Source organism: Chelon labrosus (genome assembly GCF_963514085.1).
Source record: "Chelon labrosus genome assembly, chromosome: 20".
Taxonomy (NCBI): Eukaryota; Metazoa; Chordata; class Actinopteri; order Mugiliformes; family Mugilidae; genus Chelon; species Chelon labrosus.
Genome location: NC_140353.1, coordinates 8,945,330 through 8,966,519, shown reverse-complemented (window position 1 = coordinate 8,966,519; position 21,190 = coordinate 8,945,330). Strand labels below are relative to the sequence as shown.

At 45.2% G+C, this 21,190-nt stretch overlaps 1 protein-coding gene across 2 annotated transcripts in view; it reads right to left on the bottom strand.

The window, feature by feature from the left end:
- Window positions 1-649: 649 nt before the first annotated feature.
- fermt2 (FERM domain containing kindlin 2) overlaps window positions 650-21,190 on the bottom strand; it is a 36,145-nt gene continuing 15,604 nt past the window's right edge. Inside the window, exons 3-16 of one of the 2 annotated variants that reach the window (XM_084569362.1) lie at window positions 20,583-20,816; window positions 14,441-14,569; window positions 10,342-10,567; window positions 10,140-10,242; window positions 9,874-9,981; window positions 7,024-7,158; window positions 6,506-6,555; window positions 5,804-5,928; window positions 5,543-5,649; window positions 5,234-5,452; window positions 2,935-2,955; window positions 2,095-2,219; window positions 1,834-1,975; window positions 650-876 (exon numbers count right to left, since the gene is read on the bottom strand). In XM_084569362.1, the coding sequence (XP_084425488.1) occupies window positions 703-876; window positions 1,834-1,975; window positions 2,095-2,219; window positions 2,935-2,955; window positions 5,234-5,452; window positions 5,543-5,649; window positions 5,804-5,928; window positions 6,506-6,555; window positions 7,024-7,158; window positions 9,874-9,981; window positions 10,140-10,242; window positions 10,342-10,567; window positions 14,441-14,569; window positions 20,583-20,816 (1,898 nt within the window). In that variant the 3' untranslated portion in view covers window positions 650-702. The remainder of the gene's footprint in view (window positions 877-1,833; window positions 1,976-2,094; window positions 2,220-2,934; window positions 2,956-5,233; window positions 5,453-5,542; window positions 5,650-5,803; window positions 5,929-6,505; window positions 6,556-7,023; window positions 7,159-9,873; window positions 9,982-10,139; window positions 10,243-10,341; window positions 10,568-14,440; window positions 14,570-20,582; window positions 20,817-21,190) is intronic. The other variant, XM_084569363.1, reaches the window with a different exon arrangement.

Genomic DNA, 21,190 nt, shown 5'->3' with positions numbered 1-21,190 from the left:
GTCAGAAACAAAGACAAGCAAAAAAAGAAAAACGAAAAGAAAAAAGAAAATGTAACATCAGCTTATTCATAACCAGGACTGTAGAAGTGCTTACAACTTCAAAGAGGTTACACATTTCATAGAGTGGATAAGGTGGGCACGTAGAGCTGCAGTGATTGGCCGCTGCTGTTACAGACCTGCTTCTAGTCCTTTGACTCTTTGATGAAGGATAAATAATTAGATATAAAGGAAAATGCCTGCGGCTAATGTCAGTTCTTTTAGTCCAGAGGAAAGAGAGAGAGATAGGACAGCGAAGATAAAGACTCTTTGGGATTACTGATTGGTTTTAAAGGGTTTGTCATGGACGTAAATTGGTGGCCGTCAGTCCAGGAGGAGAGGAGACAGGCGGTTGTAGGACAACAGACAAACCTCCTGGTTCAGGTTTGTGGTCAGGGGTACGCTGGACTGCACCACCAGAACATTAGTGTAGTAAATGTCAGCATTAATGCAAAAAAAAAAAAAAAATAAACAATAAAAACGGTGTCAGCCATGGCAATAGTCATGCTGCTCTGGATTCCTTCAGCGCAGCTCCAAACAATTAAAAAGACTGAGATATAGTAAAATCAACCCATACAACATGGTTCCACTCCCCCACTCCCCCCAGCCGCTCCCCTCCTGGCCCCCTGACCTGCAATCGCTGACCCCTGGTGGTCAGGGACAAGCTCAGACCCAGCCACTGGTCAGCTTATAGAACATTTCCTCATCTAGAGACTCGTTCTGGTCCTTGGCACGCGTGGACAGGAAGATGTAGCCGCCGATGAACTCGTGGACCACCTTACAGTCCACCTCGGCGCAGATGAACGACAGGCTGGGCTCGTCTGCAAACTCCACGGTCACCTGAGGCACACAGGACAGCGCATGAGTCATGATCTGATAATAGCGGGCCAAATCAGATGATGTCTTCTGATGATGAACTGCAGGCAACATGAAGCAAAGTAATTCTATTTGGGTATTACTGGTATTCTATAAACCGATCAGCCACAACTTTATGACCACCTTCCTAATATTGTGTAGGTCTCCCTTGTTCCTCCAAAACAGTTGTGACTCATCAGAAAATGGACATGGGCCTTCTAAGTTGTTCCTAAACCGTTTTAGTGTGTGTGTGCCTGTGTCAGGCTGCATCCTGCTGGGGATGTCATTGCTATGGGGTGGGGGTGTCTGGTCTGGTCTAGGTGGGTGGTACATGTCTAAGTAACATCCACATAAATGCCAAGTCCAAAAGTTTCCCAGCAGAACAATGTATTGTCACAAGATGGTCAATGTTATCCACTTCTCCTGTCAGTGGTTATAATGTTGTGGCTGATTAGTCTATTTCCCTGTATGACTTTTAATAATGACCAGAGATCAGGTTCAGACCAACATAAAGAGTTAGGACTATCCTAACCCTCATATTCTGCCAGTTGGCCATAAAATAAGAGACCTACTGTTTATACGTCACCATAGCGACAAACAAAAAACTGATTTGAAAGATTTTCCAAAGACGTTTCCCCTAAAATTTTCCGCACAGCAGCACTTTTATTATTGAGAGTAAATGCAACAGTTTAATTTGTTATGAATACTGCAAATTCCTCCAACCAACAGTTCAGCTTTCAGATTCTTTTAGTCCCTGTCTTTTTGTCTTTTAGAGGAAAAATCAACTTCATTTTTAAACTTGTTCAGTGTTCAGTCCTCCAAGTTCTCAGTGAATTGTTTCAGCTCTAGACACAGCGCTATCTTACAATTTTGCATGCCACTGCGAGAAGCAGGTAACTTATAAAGAAAGAAATGTTTAAGAAGAAGCTATGGGTTCCCTACCATCTTGATCTCCCAGTTGACGTTCCACTGTTTCATGTTGCTGAAGCGCCAGGTCTTGATAGCATCCCCGGTGCTGGCATCCATCCGGATGAGACGGTTGTATGTGATACCGATCAGCTCCTCCCGCTTTCCACCCTGGAACCTGCCGGTTGAAAGTGTTTAGATCAAATGAGCAAATAAGTCACTGTCAGCACACAAACCTGAGATGGAGAGTGTGTGATGGAGATATAAGCACAAAGATCCATCAGTGGCAGAACGTACTTGGCGAGGAAATGAGTGATTCCAAACTCGGGCAGGGACTGCCATGCCTGGATGAAGCGCATCTTGGCCTCGATGAGACTCATCTGGGCCACGTTCTGGTGGGCTTCAAGAATCCGGGCTGAAATCTACCGAAAACAAAATTGCACACACTTAACACGTGGATTTTTAACATTTCAATAATCACAGAACGCTCGTAAAAACGAAGGTTTCCCGTCACCACACTTAAAACACCCGATTGCAGCCAAGTCCACACACGCCCAATATGTTATAAAGCTGCGGCTAACTCCACAAAGCCATCACTGTGTCAGCCAGTAAATAAATAGAGGACTTTCACAATAAAAGTCAACTTCACACAGCTAGAAAATAGACAAATATCAATCTATGAGCCCCGTGAGAAGGCAGAACAAAGGTTAATGAGCCAAGAGGAGCGTTCAAACTGTGTCAGTTTGCATGCCTGTAACCACAAATTATTGTTAAGACTGCAGGTTAAGACATTAAAGAAGTCACAAGTCTAGAAAACAACTGTTTGCTTTGTTTGTCTGTTAATGCATTGTGTGTTAAATGGGCTTAAACATACAACAAGGCTGCATGGTTAAATAATTTTACTCACAAAGTGTTGCATCAATTATTATTACAATTATGTGTTATTTTCTAGTCTTACACCCCCCTAGAAACACATTAGCGCTAATATCAGAAGCTATCATGAAGGATGCTATCTACTCTACTGTGACGTAGTAAAGTGAGACAACCCAGACACACAAAAAATAGTGTTTAGACTTTACACAGTCATGCACGTGTCTAAGACCTAAAGGCACCCAGTGGACACACAACACGACTTACCATGTCCCTTATATAGCCTGGCTGAAGATGGGAGGTGGGAATGGGAGGAATAAAAGAGATGCATACGGGAAGGAGGAGAAAAGAAAGTTTGGACAAAGAGAACACGCATGTAAGATCACTGCTGAGGGAGGAAAAATTAAAAATAAAACAGCATGAAAGAGGTTCGAACAGTAATAAACGAAACAAAGTGGGGAGGAGGGCCGTGGAGCTGAAGGGTCATGCACTGTTCAGCCACAAGAAGAAGAGAACAGCAGCAATCAGGCCGTGTTTAATTTATAAAAAAACAGAGGAAGGGTTACGCAACATTTGTGTGGTTACACTAAGGAAGTGGGCACTGGATGTGTATCTTGGGTCTAGATGTTATCTTTTTATTCTTTACTAACGCCCACAATGAGCCATTAGGAACAATCCGTTTCTTGTGCGATTCCTGTTTCATCCACAAGATGGCGACATGCACCAGCAGCAGTAGAAGCAGACTGAGGCGCCTCAGACCTCCTGGAGATCAGTCTTTAGTCTCAAATGTTTATTTTTCGTGTAAATGTATAAGTTTGGTCAGAAACCACTCTGGTCCATGTAATCTAAAAATTCCTGCGCGTGCATCCGCTCGGAGCTGCAGCGCGGAAGTCGCCTCGGACAAATCTCGCAACAGGAAGTCCAGTTTAAGGGGAGATGGGGAGGGGCCGCAGCTGACTGGAGAGTTAACGGGCTTTTCCCAGGCAGTTTTCCCGCGCAGCATTCCCAGGCACGGCTCATTTCCTGATGCCCCACGCCCACTCCATGAGTACACATGTGTGCGCGAGTGCATGTCCACAGACACATACTGTACTGTACGTACGCCATGTAGTCTTTAATGTTGCGCCTGGGGTGAGCATCTATCACACCAGGTTTGAATGAGAGACTGGAGCCGAGCCAGAGTGAACCACAGACAGACAGACAGACATCCTGCTGAGCTCATACTGCCAATGCTAAAAAAAAACTGCCTTGTGTTAAAGTTAGCCTCTGTAACAGGCAAAGACTTTTGGCCCAGAAGAGACCGGGACAGAGAAACGGTTAATTTTTGAGAGCAAGTCGCAGCTGACAAACAAAAGCTGACAAAGGGCTTCTTCTCTAGAGTGACACAAGTTAAACCCAGAGTCTGGTGGCCAGTTCATTCGGGTACATTTCCATTATACGAGCTGAATTCATGGCTGTCCTAGCAATTTTATCTCAACACACACTGGTCCCTTTTAAAGTTCTCTCACCAGGCCCTTCTATCGGACATGGGGAATTAATTTCATGTAACTGACCCCACTTATATATACGTGATTCTTTTGACTTATCTAAAAATGAGAATGCAAAACACTGAGAGAAAGACAGAACTGAAACCTCACTCTTTATTCTGTATCAACTGACCGTGCGATATCTTCAGCAGAATTACGTCATATACGTTTCCTGTATGGAAGAGGTATCAAAGAGAAACACTTTTCTTTCCTGCTCCACTTGTACAACACATCCTCCTTTTTTTGTGGTGCATCACTTCTCCTTAAAAAGCCATCCCCACTCCTCTAATCCCTCAACTCTGTCTACATCATGTTCTAGACATCCATGATGTTTCGGGCTGTGGTCCAGACCACCGTATGTGAGTCATCATTTACTGTACCAGCAGCCTCCCAACATCCTCGAAGCCTGCCCCCCCCCCCAAGCAACATTCCCCTTTTCTACTACAATTTAAACAAATCCAGATTGAGTAAGCTTTGGGGAGGGCAACCAGCTTGCTCACCCATCCCCAACTAAAATAGCAATGGCAGCCGTGTACTCAGCTGTTCCAGTGTGTACACACTCACACACACGCACACACACACACACACACACACAGACGCCTGTTGCTTACAAGCAAATCAGCTGGGCACACTGTAGGGTCTTCCTAAAGCTGAAATAAAAACACTCCCAGTAACTAAAATGTTACACAAGTATAGAGATGTTTGCTTGTGGCTTGCAACTGTTTCTCAACATGTCCTTATTTGCTGCATCTGGTCTCAGCCCTTTTGGCGTTCTAGCAGGTATAGTGTTTGAAGCATGGCGAGTGTTGTCCTGGTTTCCCCTCGGACAGAGGGAGTCAGGGAGAAGAAATGGCGTCGGGAGTGAGGAGGAGGAGAAGCAAAGGAGGGAGGGGGAGTAGAGGCAGGGTACATTCCAATGCAGGATAGCTGTGATGCCAGGAGGCGCCCATCTGTTGGGCAACTTTTTTATTTCTAGCTTTTTATTTTTCTTTAAACCTTTCGTAATTCTGTTAAAGAGCATTAAAACGTGCATGGTTTACCTGCTTGTTCTTGTACTTCTTCAGATAGCGTGGGGACACCAGGCATTCTGGGTTGATGTCGGTGGTGATGGGTTCAATGAACTGAGGGTCCGGGTTCATGTGCTGCATCTTAAGGAAGGACAGAATGTTCTGGACCTCCAGGTTGTACGAGCTGTCGGCCATGGTCTTCCCCTTGGAGGCCAAGCGACAAGCAGCCATCCAGTGGGCATACTGTTTCTCCTGGAGACGAAGTATGAACAAACACAATTAACACGCACACATTAAGAGACAAGGAAATCACAGTGAAGGGTGCGCCGGGGTCGCTCCTACCGTGTCACACCGAAGCCAGATCTCGTTCATGCCATCGGCCACAGGGATTAGCAACTTGATGTTGAATTTCTGACCCGAGATGTTAACATCTGGCGTCACCTCACAGCCTGCACAGAAGACAGGAAGAAAAGAGGTCAAAGGTCATACCCATTTCTCAGAGCCACCACCTAAGATAACACACTTAAAGCATCATATTGCAGCATGGGCATGAAATTACATATTTTTTGTGTTGTGTTTGTGTGTAAATGAGTGTTTCTGCACCTCTGAGATTCATTTGGTGTGCAGGTGTCCCGTGTGACTCCTCTTTACTCTTGTAACAGGAAATCGTGATATCCTTGAATGTGCACCAGTACTGCTTATAGCCCTTCAGCGTCAGTTTCTTGGGTCTAGAAAATATGTAAGAGATTGAGGCGGACAGGTCAGATGAGAACAAACGCTTTCATTTTCTTTATTGGTGGTCAAGAGGAAGTGTGGGGGAGGGGAGATCACAAATTAGTACAAAGGAGAGAGAGAGAGAGAGAGAAAGAAGGAGTCAGCGAGGTGTACAGGAAAGCAGCCAGTACTGTGGAAAACCATTTAAGAGGAAATGCCCCCTGATATCATACCGCCCCCCCTCTCAAGATTGTACATTTTATGAGACAACCACCCCAGGGGGCCACCTGCCTGTCAGCAAAGGCTTCAAGCCAAAAATGAATATGACTCAAAATGAGCTCGATCCAAGTATAATCACTGGGAAAAGCCAAACTGAAAGCTCAGCCTTTGGCAGACAATCCAACCTATTATACTGATGTGAAACAGGCAACAGGTCTCCTATTTAGCCAGAAAATGTTGCTCCACAGTTCTCTGATAGTCTAAACATCTTTTGAGGAACAATGCAATCTTTGCACAATTTCACATCATCTATGTTTTTGTGAAAAAAGCATAAGGTCCTGTGGGATCTTGTGGTTCTGAAAGTGGACTTACTTGAAGACTTTGACGTAGTCCGCTAGCTCCGGAATAGATGTGATATCACCCTAAGGGGAAGGGGAAAGACCCATTGTTAGTATAATCCTGGAAGATTGTAATTTCACAATAAAAGAACAACAATAACTTCACACTCGACTTAATACACTTTCAATGTCGCCTCTCAACAGACTGCGCTAAAGACAATACTTCATACATAACACCTCCAAGCTCCGTTTCCTCTGATAAGCTGTATAAACTTAACAAATTTTCACGGTAGGGCTGCCGTAACAGGAGACACATATTTTCACTGTAACTATATGGACTGCAGCCTTCATGAGAGCTGAGGTGTCAAGTATCTTACTACCCCCGTGTCTTTGTCGGATGCAGGTCTTATAAATAACTGTGTGAAGCTCCACTTCCAGGGAACTGACGTGTGCATCGTTTGTGTGGGTTTCCTCTCCTATTTAATGCAGCTGATGAAAGGTGAACAACAGCATAGCCCTCACAATTGATGATGGTGTTAAGTGTCGTCTTACCAGTGTGTTGGACGTCTTCCCTCCCTCCAAAGTAATCTCCAGGTCCGAGAGGGCTGCATCCACCTCATCCACCTCCTTCTCGCTGTTATTCATGTGGTTGTCTGAAGACATGATCGACAACTTGTTGATGTGGTACTGAGAAAGAAGAAAGACATGCATCCAGTTAGGTCTATTTTTTAATGATTTTTGAGGACTGCAGATTAACTACATACACTGATCAGCCAGAACATTAAAACCACTGAGAGGGGAAGTGAATAACTTTGACCATCTTGTGACAATACAATGTTCTGATGGGAAACTTTTGGACCTGGATTCATGTGGATGTTACTTAGACATGTAGCACCCACCTAGACCAGACCAGGCACCCCCCACCCCATAGCAATGACACTCCTTGATGGCAGCCTGGCACAGGCACACACACAAACGGTTTAGGAACAACTCAAAAAACATGAAGAACAGCACAAGGTGTTGACCTGGCCTCCAAATTCACTACATCCCAAACTGATCAAGTGTCTGTGGGATGCACTGGAACAAGCCCGATCCACAGAGGCCCCTCCACTCAACCCATAGGACCCGAAGGCCCTCACTAACTCGTCTGAAGAAAGCATGAGACAGACTTTGTTAGCAACTCGGTCAACAGTTTTGCTGATTTCTATAAAGTTTCCCGTTGCGTGCTACCGGTGCATAAAGGCTCCAGCATCATCTTATAAAAGCAGAATTGGTGTGTGATAATTGCCATATAAATGCTTTAAGATGTGTCGGCATTTATGTTAGCAAGTGCTGCCAGTACGCACCATTGAGTTTACCAGCCGTGTAGTTTTCGCGAAAGGAGACGAAGATGCGGAGACTGGTTTCAGGTAGAGGGTAGGATGAAGTGATAATAAGCCATTAACAGTATAAATGAGCGCAGGACAGTGTGTTTCATAGCACATCTCTCTGAGTTTCTAACACGCAATAAAACTGTTTTTTATTGAGTACATACGTGAGACTGGAGTATGGTGTGAGAGACGGCGCTACTGTACAATAGAAACACTAATTCATCAGGTTGAGGCCATTACGGAAACCTGACTGCGAGTCACGGACACTAAATACAGCTTGTTGACAAATGGTATTTATAATGTCAACCCATCACCAACCCCCCACCAATATATGAATGAACAGCTGTCAAGAGCGCGAGAGATGCAGAGCAGAGTTTGAGAGGGACATGGGAGGCTTTAGCTGGCTAAGGTTACAGAATGTGGAACAAAGGGCTCGTCACGACACTCGACAGGAGATTCAAATCTTGAATGTACAAACTTGGAGGGGTGTTTCGTGTTTGTGTGCGAGATTGGTGGATTGGTTCATGTATTTATCTGCCGAGGTACAAGGCACAATCTGTCTTGAGTCCATATCTGTGAGGTCAGTCACTGCTTTGACTCTCGCTTACGTAATTTCTGTGAAACATCCAGGTGATAGCATACCAACACCAGCGAGCAGCATACTGAATTTGGACAATCACTGCTCTTTATTTAGACTCCAGTGTCCCTCAACAGTGAAACCTTGGCCAAAAACTCTGAGCTCATACTACCCAACTGAAACATAGTAGTAGCTACCAAAGTGCTAACAGACAGGTAGCAACAGAGCAGCCACCAGTCTAAACACCCTACTTGGATTAGCATCTCTCTCAGGGAAGAGCAACAAGAAACCAGTTAAAAGTAATTATAACCGGTCTGATAAAACACACCTCAGAGTGTTAAGAGGGCTTTTAGAGGAATGTGAGCTGCTCTGCGAGACTGTATCATGCTGGCGTGGGGGGTCTGGACTGTGGCATGGGGTCCTGTGGCCCAAGATGCACTATAATTACCCCGGGGGTGAGGACAGAGTGGCGTCCTCAGGTCTTGGCACCCATAGTTTATGGGAGTCCGAAATAGCAGGGGCACCATCCCCCAAGACTACATGCGGTAACCTGAGGGAGCAAAAGGGGTTCACATCTGTACATGACTTCCACTGTCCCCCTTTATGTCCACATTTCGATTTCTTCTGATCTTTCTTTGAACTGGGGATGCTCCGATCGGTAGGAGGTAGTTGGAGATCTTCATTCAGTACTACCAACTTGATTCACCACCAAAAAAACAAGACTGTTGGAGCTTCTGGAGCTAAAGTATGAACTAGCCTCTCCTTGCTACCTTAGCTCTAACAGCCCTGTCCATTGGGCTAATACAGTCGCACGGTGCACATGTGATCATTAAGAATAAAAGAAAGGTAAGGAAAGCCTTTATGAATCTCCAGGAGAGGAAATTTTGTTTATTTAACATCGGATTGGAACTTGGGTCGGCTGAGACTGAATATCAAAAGATCGGTATCAGATTGGGGGACATCCCTACACAATTATATGTTGGATTATACATTGGAGACTTTGCCATAATGACTTACTACGCCTGTTTACCAGGCAATCAAGGTGACACTTCATTCTGTTTCTCTGTGTGAGATAAGGCCATTAACGTGTTTAAAGGTAATTGCTGTTAATTATTCATAAAGCCTAATGGCTCACTTACCATCTCTGAACTGAGTCAAACAGAAATGGAAATGACTAATATTAAAAGATCATGAGAGACCCAGTGGGAATAGCTGCGATGATGCCGCTGTTAACTCACTCATTATACAACAGCCAAGTTTTATCATGAATACCACAGCAGAACTTGCAGCCAGGCGGCTCATGTCTACGATGCAATGCAGTCCAATTCATTAGCTTGTAATTGAGAAGGAAAAAATGGCCACTGGCCAATTAAAAGCGGACTGAGGGCTTTTAAATTCTGACAAAATAATGCTGAAACGGGGAAAATTAAGATCAGCACAAATGCACGGTCTTACCTGCAGGGCGGCAAACATCATCATTTCCTCCTCCGTGCACTCAATTTCCTCCAGCAGGATGGCCCACTTGGACTGTTCATAGAGCTGGTTCACTCGGATGGCATCATACTGTTAAGCAACAGTCCAAATGTCAACTGAACTGCCAATTTTAGCTCACAATTACGTTATTAGCAGAACTTTTTAATATAATTCAGATAATTTTCTTCAAGTCATTCAACATATGTCAGAGATAAGCTGAAGCTACTGCTCTGTCAGTGACGGTGTACCTTAGGGTTGAGGTCAAAGAAGCTGTGGTATTTAAACCTCAGCAGCAGCACCTCATTCTCCTTTACATCCTGCTCCATGAGAGACCTGGATGAGTCCAACCACCTGCACAGATAATTCAGAAACGGCTAGTTAGAAATGACGTCTGCGTTGTGCAACTGCACACAAAAAGCTTTATTAGTGACCAAAGTTTATTTATCTCACCCCTGATTGATTTTGGCTTTGTCCAAGAGGGACTGGGGCTTGTAGAGTTTGACCAGGATATCGGGTGAAGAGATTGGCTGGCTGACTGCGAGGATGCTGGGATTGCCCTCCGACAGGGGGCTGTCTCCGAACCAGGCGGAGGTGGGTGACAGAGGGCTGCCGTCCCTGGAGTCATAGGTGGGTGTCATAGTCTTGCTGTATAAGCCTGGACTAGAGTAGATGCTCCCTGAAACAAACACAACCATCAGTTAGTCCCACGTAGTCGAAAAGAGGAATATACCAACAATGAATTAATTAAATAATCATTATTTGTTGCCCTATATAGCATAGTATAGTACCACTCACAATCCAAATACATCACTACAACAGCATTTAAAAAAAAAGGGTGAAAACACTTCTCAAAAAGCACACACACTTGCAGCCTAGCCAGATGAGCTAGCGGTAAACAACACCACGTGACTACCAGCCCATACTTTGCAGCTGAGTGACTTCAGCAATGTCCTCCTGCTGACGGCTGGACTGATGTGGATCAGCATGCAGATGATGCACAACATGATCAGCGTCACCCACTTACTCACAGTCAAAAAACCTGCAGGAATGCACTGCACATGGCAAACTACAGCACAGATCGCCCACAGGAGAGGGGGAGTGCGAATATACGGGAGGAGAATACACTGATTATGACATAAACACACGTGGCTCTTAATATTCCAATAGTATGTCCAAATATCAGTATAATTTAAATGCTTATTTACGTGTATATTCAACACAAGCTCTCAAAGTGAAGCCGTTCGCATTTCCTGTTGACTGTCTTCTGGTGTATTTTTGGACACATTCCCCTCCATTCCCTCTCTCCCTCTTTAGGGCCTAGGTCAAGAGGCAACGCTAAACCACTAAATCCCTTTTGAAACCAGGAAGTGGGCTTCGTTCGTGTTTGTGAGTGTGCACGTGTATGTTTGTGTTTGCGAGCTGAGGTCATGAGAACAGGGTGCAGGCTATGGCCACCCATCCCTTGTGGGGGGGAGGGTGTCACTCAGTGGTTCTTTCAAGGCTTTCCCCCTGATGCTGAGTTCATCAGGTCAGCGAGAGTACTCCCAGCTCCCATAGGGTCTCTTGAGGAATGCCAAATATCCAGAGAAACCCATGCATAAGGCGAAAGCTGACAGTCCATTAACAACACAACTAGGCCTCCTCCATCCTGTTTACTGACTCTCCAATGGCAGCGGGAAGGCACAAAGAATGTTAACATGACTTTACTCCCTGATGCTCCCACACTGGGGATTCGCAAAGGGCTTAGAAGGAAGGAGCTGGACCACCGTCAGCTGTTAAGACTAGAAGTAAACCATGAGAGGGTTGTCAATAAATGAAAGCGTCTCTTGTGGATTTGTTTCTGTTACACAAAGCTTCTGTGTGGTATGTGCATGTGATTTTCTACGCAAAAGTACAGTTTTGTCCTACATATAACTTGACTACTTATAACCACCCACTGTTTCCTAAAGAGAAACTTTCAAGGGCGAAGAAAGTGATTGGCTATCCTGCACATCAGTCAGCAGGCATAGTGAGCAGGAGTAGCTTAAAGAAATGTGAGCTTGGAGCTAATTTCTAATAGGACGCAAAGCCTGCGTCATGAGACAACCCGAATCAACTGACTTCCTCTGGAGGAGCAGTCAGGTGACTCGGCTGCTAGCCCCAAAGGTTACAGATGTCATGTGACCTCAACACTCCAGCTGTGGGGAGGGGGAGGCGGGCGGGCAGGAGGGTAAGGACAAGGAGGCAGGGGGTGAGGAAGCAGTGCTGAAGAGAACAGGACAGAGGAAGAGGAGAGCTTACCTTTGACAGGTCCGATGTATATTATCTCACAGGCTAGGATGAAAAAAGAGAGAGTAAGAAGAAGAAAGACAGGAAGGAAGATGTGGAGGGGAGGAATAGAATGGAGACATCATCAAGAGGACAGGTTTGAGATTTAGAAAACTCTACGGGAAAAGACGGGAAAATAGGAGGAAAGACAAAAGTTAAGGAACACAAGAACGAGGAGACCGGTGGCATTTCCACAGACACTGCCAACCGCTCGCCTCACAGTGGATGACTCAGTTTACCCTCTTCGCAGACGGAGATCACCCTGGCATGAGTGAAGTGAGGTTCACTCATTTCCATCCACCCATCTAGAAGCACCCAACGTGAGTGATTGAAAACGCAGGCAGGGCGTTGGTCAACATGACCCAGCCCTGCGTGTATATAAACTGCAGCACGGATTTTTTCAAGTACCCGCTCTACGAGGTTATGCCACTCTAGCGCGCCGAGAGGAAAGGCAATTAGGTGCAACAGGCACGTCAAGATGCGGTCCACCAGAGGGACTTGATGGACTGGCATCTTGGGCAACATTATGGCTCGAGGTATGAGTCACGGCAACAGCTGAGGATTAGTAACATGGGTTTTCTACCAAAATGGCCAATTCTGTGGAGCACTTGGCATAAGTGAGCAGACAGACAGACAGGGGACATGAAGTTTCCTAAAAAACTGTGTTTAAAGATAGAGATTGAGGTTTTGGAAAAGGATTGCCAGTCTGTAAGTGGAAATGAATGGTCACGTAATGTACCTCATATAACGTTAGTGTTTATCATCTTTCCTTGTCATTTTGCTTCTAAGGTGATGTGGACCACGCTGTGCAGCAGACATATTCTGCAATACATACAAATATTTTTAATAGATTTAAATGTGTTATTCAAACACAAATAATTATCACATTTTCAAGCTGTTGCAGACACATTTTTCCTGTTGACTGACAAATCACCGCAGCTCTAAATAAGATTAGTCATTGTGAACGAGTTAGAGGGGGTGGGAAGAGAAGGCTATGATGCCGATTGCATCTTTGCCTCTGTGCAAAGCCTTGTGATTTCTATCAGGAGACCAGGGCTCAGAGGCCAGCTCTTCCCCACAAGGGACGAAAAAAGGTCTTACAACTTGGTCATGGAGTACGCTCTCTGGCTGTAGCATGTGATCTGACAGATAGGGGACAGCAGGAAGCGCTTTCTTGTGTGTGTGTGTGTGTGTGTATGTAACGGTGAGCACACACACAAAACCCAGAGGGAGTTGGTGACAGTAAACAGATTCCGCACATTCCTGTTGAATCTCACTGCAGCATCTAAAAGTGTGACTGCACTCACCCACTGGGAACGAAATGTATCTGTACCAGAGGCATCACATTGGTACACCCTTAAAATGTAATGATGCAACTCTGGGTGTGATCATCAGATGTTGTTGTCAACAGGCGGCTTTTTTTTTCCAATATACGGTGAAATAGTTGCGTCATCTGTGGGTTGTATCACTGTCATCCAAATTTATATGTCAGGTGAAGTTGTTGACTGCCAATAACATGATGGTTAAAGTTCAAAATGACTGTTTTTGAGAGTCTATATAGCCATGTAGCGGCTAACTCTGCAGGGTAGAAGAGACTCTGAACACAAAGAGTGTCATTCACCCTGTCTTATAGAGTTAGCATTTTTTGCTTAACGCTAACTCTGTGACAGCAGCCCGGCCTGTTTTGTTCTGCTCCTCCCTGCTCGTATGGTTGTTGTCACTCTCCCGTCGGAAAGGAGGGAGGAGGGCCATTATAACTGCACTCGTGTAGCCTGGTTTGGGTTTAAAATGGCAGCGTGACCAACTATGTGTGGAATCTCAACCATCCTTAGTCCTCCCTGCCAAGGAATTGGGAGTCATGGCTGTAGATCCCATGCAGGCAGGCTTCAAACTCACACATTCATATTTGGTCACTAGACGCAGGGTGCAGCAATCTGGAGTTTTCTTAGTGGTTTTCGAACCACAAGTGTAATCAGACACACAAAACGCTGGGAGATGCTCCACGGGAGCCAGCAGAACCTGCTATTCAACCTGCTGCTGGAAGGAAATGAGTTTTGCTTTTTTACAACAAAATCAAAACCCAAAATATCTAAAAAATGTAGACCAGAACCATAAAGAGATAATGTGTAGATTTAGTGAAGAACAAAACTTTCTATTTTAAGGAGGATAATTTCCTGCATTAGCTGAAAATTCCTTGCAATTCACGGCGCAAACAACATAACGAACCGTTAATGCAGCTCACCTGATCCGGGGGTTAACAGTGGACCCTCTAGCTCCAGATCGTCCTCCTCTGCCTCTTCCAACTTTTTCTTCTTCTTCTTGGGGTCACGGGGCTTGCGCAGTAAAGATAGTTCCTCTGGGTGGCGGATATCTGGGTGAGGGGGGGGAGGTCAACGAGAAAGTTAATTTTGAAACCCTTTACCAGCAACAAAGCCACGCCAGTCTGGACAATAGGATAGGCAGGTTCTGAGGTCACAGAGTCAGTAAACATATACAGCAATTTGTGTTTTTTTGAACTACAGGCTTAGGATAAACCACATGACCTCTTGCAGAGCACACAAACAATGAGGAAAGGCTGCATAGTAGTTGAATATAAAAAAAAATCTGAGCCAGAAAGGGAGATGGAGCAACAGACGGCAAAGGGAAAGTCGATGGGTAAGAACTGCAGACAGCTGTGCACATGAGGGGTGGAAAATTGCAAATCCCTTTTCTCAGGGCCCCTGCAAATCTCGCTTTAACTGTAATCCCCAACTGAGACAAGGAGGATCCAACCTCTATCTCCCTCTAACCATTCCTCCTGGGACTAGACCTCAGTTGCTTTTAGTCAGTAGCAGGACAGCACGCAGCATTTATCACAAGACTAGAAATTCATTTTGACAACAAACAGTCCCCGTAACTGCAACTTATAGGTGTGCGTGCGTGGAAGTGGAAGAGATGTGTGCATGTTCCCACTCAGACAGTAAGACACCACACTGCATATAATGACTAAAACAGATCTGCCTCCATCCCCTGGCTTCTTCTTCCTCTTTGCTCTGCTTCCCTTGGGCCTGGAGGCCGGGGAGCCATCACTCAGCAGCAGCAATGACGTTTTAAGATGGGATCGGGATGGTTCTGGTGTAAGGGGAGGGGAGGGGGGCAAGAGAGCCAGAATGTGTCAGGACCAGAATAGATGGAGCTAGTCGAGAAGCACACACATCTGGACACTCAGCTGCATTTGGTTTTCTCGAGAATTCCGTATAAGTTAAGCCGCGAGCTAATATTTGAGAGCACCGCCGTGTCATTATTTTCACTTTGTCGTCCTCGTAGCCGCTCGTTTTCGCAAAGATGAAGGAGCCGAACGGCGTTTGCAGACTGATCGAAGAGATTGTCGATGGTGTTGAGGAAAGCACAGGCTCAAGAGTTGAGGGAACGTCTTGGCTTGGTGAGAAATCTTGTTTGGTTTGTGTAACTAAAGCAAAAGCATTCCAGGAGTTTTAAGAACTACCAGATGGGAGCTCACCCTCTCTCCCTGCTTCCCTCCTCCCCCCCCTATTCTCACTCTGCTGTAGCAGTGGAGCACAGTCCCTGTGCCCTTATACAGCCATGCGAGTTTCTGGTGTGCTGCTGCTGCTGCTGCTGAGCTTTAGCTGCACCGAGCTATGCGAGGAGGCCAGTACACACAGTGAGGAACAAATTATGAGGACGTGGTGTCTCGGTGAGGCACTGCACAGGCATGTGGCATTTTACTACGACGTCACTAATTGATTATGATCTCACTGTAACGAAAAGTTAGCCTTTCGAGATAAATCTGACATGGGATAAGTAATCTTACCCTATAAACATTTATCAGATATTTGATATTTTGTATATCTCAACATTAAATCTGTGGCCGTTCAGAGTCGGTTCAGGATCAATTCTCAGAAAGAGAATAATGTAATTTCAAGAGCTCTAGTAAAAGTAATGTTTAAAGCAGATCTATTGTATTCCCCGGAAGATGGGAATGGGTGGGTGGCGTAAATAAACTGACAGATATGCATTTTCCGTTACTCCCACGAAGGCGGTGGTGGAGTAGTAGTCAATATGATAGAGATTGCATGTCTGCTTAAGTATCAACAAAAGGCTTCTGGATTGCTTTAACTCTCCCCAGACCTCCGAAACAAAATAATAATGCATGTCCACAACACGAATGGCTCCTTGAAATATTAATACGCAAACAGAACATCAGCTTCATGAGGTGTGCATGCGTCTATGGAGTTTTAGACGGCGTAACAAAAGCAGGTTAATGGGGAAATACTAAAAAAGTAGTATTTTTCAGACATGCAGGCCTTCCAGTTTATTTCTGCTGACATCCTCAGTTGAGTGCTAAATTGTATGATATAGGAATGATTTGCTCCTACGCTCACCACATGCTGTTGGCTTGTGTCAAGAGGAGGAGAGAGGGGCTGAGTGATGGTCAAGAGTGCTCACAAGAGCTCGGCTGATTTCCATTAGCAGAAATGACACCTCGACGATGAGAACCCAAAAAATTCCATCCTGCAGACTTGTGGCAGCGACCAGGCCTGAAGCCAGGGGAGAGCGGTTGAATGAGAGCCAGCTGGGGCTCAGAAGATTTACTCCTTGGAACAGATGATTCACCGAAGTGAGTAAGACCAGCCGCGGAAGAATCACAAACGTCGTCACAGTCTAATTTTACCGCACTAAAGTTTACCGTTTAACAGCTAGAGACCCTACATGGACAAAAAAATAAATTAAAAGAGGACTGATTTCATCTTTTGTTTTCCCAACTTTGCATACTTCTAAATGTTTTGATCGATGCGTGGCAAGGCTGACTGATCGATAAGCAGAGGCAATAAATCAAATATTTAATCAATGGAAGACTAAATATATAAAAGGTTACTAACACACAGTCTCAGTCTGAGGGGAAACAGATCAAATGTTGGATGTGGATAGTTTTCGTTTTAGGAATTTAGCTTATGACAGCTACAGTGACGCTCTTATTGTTTTGGCATTTATAACAAGTGAAACGATGCTAGAAGGCCATTCAATAATATATATATATATATATATATATATATATATATATATATAAAAAGAGACGGTAGTTCTTTTCCTCTATCAGACTCATGGCTAAAAAGGTGCTAAAAGGACACTCAAAAAGGATAATAATTCACTTTAATTTAGGATTTAGAGATGAGGCCAAAACCTCAACGCTCCTGTGTTATGACAACAGCAGCCAGCCCACTTGGGCCCAGTCAAGCAGCCCACAGGGCTGATGGGCCATAACTCTGCTGGACCAAAACGATAGAGTAACAATCCACACAAATCCAGAAAGGGTTTCTGTAGGACAAAGCGACCTGACCGAACGCTTTTTCTGCAAGAGACCTTCTCAACTGTTGCAGGTTCTGCTCCAAACACACACAATGTCTAGGTCTCTCTTTCCTTCCCTGCCTGGTCATCCGTTCCTCCGGGAATTTTATTTGACTCGTAACGTTGTTCCAGTGAATGCTACTGTGTGTCTGCTTTCCCACACATGGAAGCTAAAAGAGTGCTTACACACTAAGCTTAAGTGGAGCAGCCTGACTCTCGTTACCCTGAAGTGACACTCTGCTGAGAGAAGCAGCCTCATTTTTTTTAATGCCACCTCAGGCTCCCAGGTCCAGTCATGTGTTAGTCAGTTGTAAAGATGCATTTTGTGGGCAGTTTCACAGGAAGAGTTAAACAGCCTCTAGTCAGAGGAGGGAGGTGAATGTGTGTATTTAATGTGGTTGAAGTCGACGAGATGAGTCCAAGTTGTCTAGACAGAACAAGCCAAAGTCAGACTCAATCTTCTCAGAGCAAAAAAGGCAAAATCTTGAGATTTTCTTTCAACAGCCTTTTAGAGCAATTAGTTCAGATAAGCAGGCATAATATTATGACCACCAGCTTAATATTGTGTAGGTCTCCCTTGTTGACTCATCAGAGAATGGACATGGGCCTTCGGAGGGTGTCCTGTGGTGTCTGGCAACAGGATGTGGTTAGTGGGAGGTCGTATGGGTTGAGGGGAGGGGCCTCTGTGGATCATCCCACAGATACTTGATCAGTTTGGGATCTGGGGAACTTGAAGGCCTGGTCAACACCTTGTGTTGTTCTTCATGTTTTTTTGAGTTGTTCGTTCCTAAACTGTTTTTGTGTGTGTGTCTGTGTCCGGCTGCATCCTGCTGGGGATGGCTACTGCCATCAAGGTGTGTCATTACTATGGGATGGGGGGATGCTACAAGTAACATCCACATGAAAGTTTCACAGCAGAACATTGCATTATCCTTATGGTTTTAATGTCGTGGCCGATCGGTGTATGCATCTCAAACCGAGTATCTTTTTGGTTTTCAAAAAGCCATTGGAAGTTTGGGTCCCAGAAAATCATTTGCTATGAGCAATTCAAATAATTGTTAGCTGCGTCTCTACACATTAACGAAGGAACAGGAGGTCTGAGACCATCCTCAGACTTCTAAAACTCAATAACAAGGTTTCAGAGAATTCTCAGAAATGTTGGCGGAATTAAAAATAAAATGTTATCTTGCAACTTAAAGCGGAAAATCCCAAATGCCTCTCATTCACTATCAAGTAAACAGTGGAGCACAGGATGTGAGGGCAGCCAAGTGGAGTTAGAGGTCAAAACAGGAGGAGGACTGAGTGACTTTAATGTGTTACAGTGCATCAGCCTTCTGCTGCGTCCTCTTTTTACCAGTCAGCACAGATGGAACGTGTCTTTGTCAGATAACAGCTGCCTTGGACATGGGAAAAGTACAAGAGTGTTAACTTGGTGTGGTACGTGATTTTCTGTGCTTCGACTGTGTGGGATGTTCACTGCCAGAGTTTGATTGTGTTAAAGAGTGAATAAGGGTGTTATTCTTAGAAAATAAAATAAATTTCCATCGCAAAACTGAATAAGGTGATACGTCAAATACTACACCAGAGGACTTGGAAATAGTTTCGGAACAGGAAAATAGCTGCTGTGTGGCCAAGTGACCAGACAAGAGCAGAGCTAACCCCATCCACAAAAATTAGTATGAGCACATGAACTAGAGCCAATGGCAAGCTGCTCATCATTGAAAAAAAATCCCCACTGTCTGTCTCTCTCCATTTCTATCTGCCAGTATCACTGCCCCTCCCGCTCTGCTGTCTGGAGCGAAGGCCAGTTGGACAGGTCTCGTCTCTTCCTGTCCCCTCTGATTCTCTACAGTTTGCAGCTCACAGGCAGTCAGCAGAAAATGTGCACAGGAAATTGTCAAACTCAATGTTGCCCAGATAACAAAAATGCTTCCAGGCCAGCTGTAAGTTAAGTCAGCTCTCGTACAGCTACGGGAAGGAACTTTCTCCCTGTCGATGTTATCAATAGGACCCTTCACAGACACCATAAAATACTTTGCCACCATTTTAACATGTTCCAAGTCAGTTAAAAGTTAAACTTTGTGCAGGATTTCTGTGCGGCTGATTTATGACAGAAGCAGCATTCCTAATCACATCTGGCCAGTAGAAAGGCTACAGGCCTGTTCCTCCCCCTATCAGAGCCTCTTTGTACATCTACACTCAATAAAATGTGCCATTTGTTCTTTCATAGCACGCCTCTCTGGAGCCCAAATTAAAAACAAGGTGCTACCTGTAGTCGCCAGTAAAAACACGGAAAGCTGCGCTGGAGCCAGCGTTCTTGCCTGCTGGACACGGTCCAGTGACGAAGACACAACAGGTGTGCTGTGACCCTGTCTTATGAAGGGATTTTAAATGGGCGGGGGTTCTCCTGAAACTGCAAACTCTACTAGAGATGGTGTCTAAGAAGTAGGGGCAAGGGGAGAGGGTCTGAGTGGAAGAGCAGCAGGTCAGGGGTTGTTAGGGTCCAGCATGTGACCTAGGACAGGTCTCTGACAAGACAGTGCGGAGCCAGTGATAGAAGATACCCATAGAGTGTGTGTGTGTGAGACCCTTAGGCACTTCTTTTAAGGTGGGGGACACTTAAATTTGGACCCGATCGTACATAAGCAAGACAGTGTGCATGAGTGTGAGAGTATCTGTGTTTTAAACCTGAGGCGGATTGATAATCCCTGTTTACTAAACATAACTGCGAGACCGATGGAGCCCTGACTTCAGACTGGACGACGAGTCGGGAGACGTGACTCCAGCATGCAGGGCTTAGAGAGTGTTTAATAAACACAACAAATTGCCAGGGAAAAACAACGAGAGAGACAGAGAGAGGGGAAGGACATGATTAGCTTCACGCAGAGCATTTCTGAAACCTTTCTAAAAATACCACTACCAGGGGAAGTTTTTGGGACAGGAAGGCAGGACCACCATCCTTCCATAATAATAATAATAATTCCATTAGCTCTTTGTAAATAAGCCACACCAAACATCACAATAGCTTTCCAACTCACTGAAAGTTTTGCAGATGTCCGACACGGCCTTGAAGACCCGGTCCGAGAAGTTGACCTTGACCTTCATGTGCTTCATGTTGGGCAGCTGGAGGCGCAGCAGTTTGTGCTGTGGCGTGAAGAGCAGCCTGGCGTCGGCCTGGATGCCGTACTTGTCCAACGTCCAGTGGGTTTTCAACAGCCATGTCTTCTTCTTCTCCCACCACAGGGCGTGGTCCGACCAGTCCTTCTTCACATCTGAAAGACACAGAGAGGATGGCAGTAGATGAGTTTTAGTGTGTAAATGAGTGTTTTACATGTGTTATTACAGAGACAATGTGCCTTTTCCAGGAGGAAAGATTTGTCTGCATCAAACGCGCTGTACCGACCTACGCTCACCAAATGTGTCTCCTGAAGGGTAGGGGGTCAGAGCTGGGATCCAGCAGAGGTTTAAACGGGGGCAGCGAAGTCAAAGTGAGAGGGAGGAGAGGACAGAGTGTGTGAAAGACGCGGCTGTTAGCGTGTCACTGCGGGAATATCGGGTTCATACCTCCCCCTTTGTTCCAAAGTCACACCGTGATCCCTTTGAGCAGACACAAGGCACCCAAAACCCCACGTAGCTTCCAGGGTTT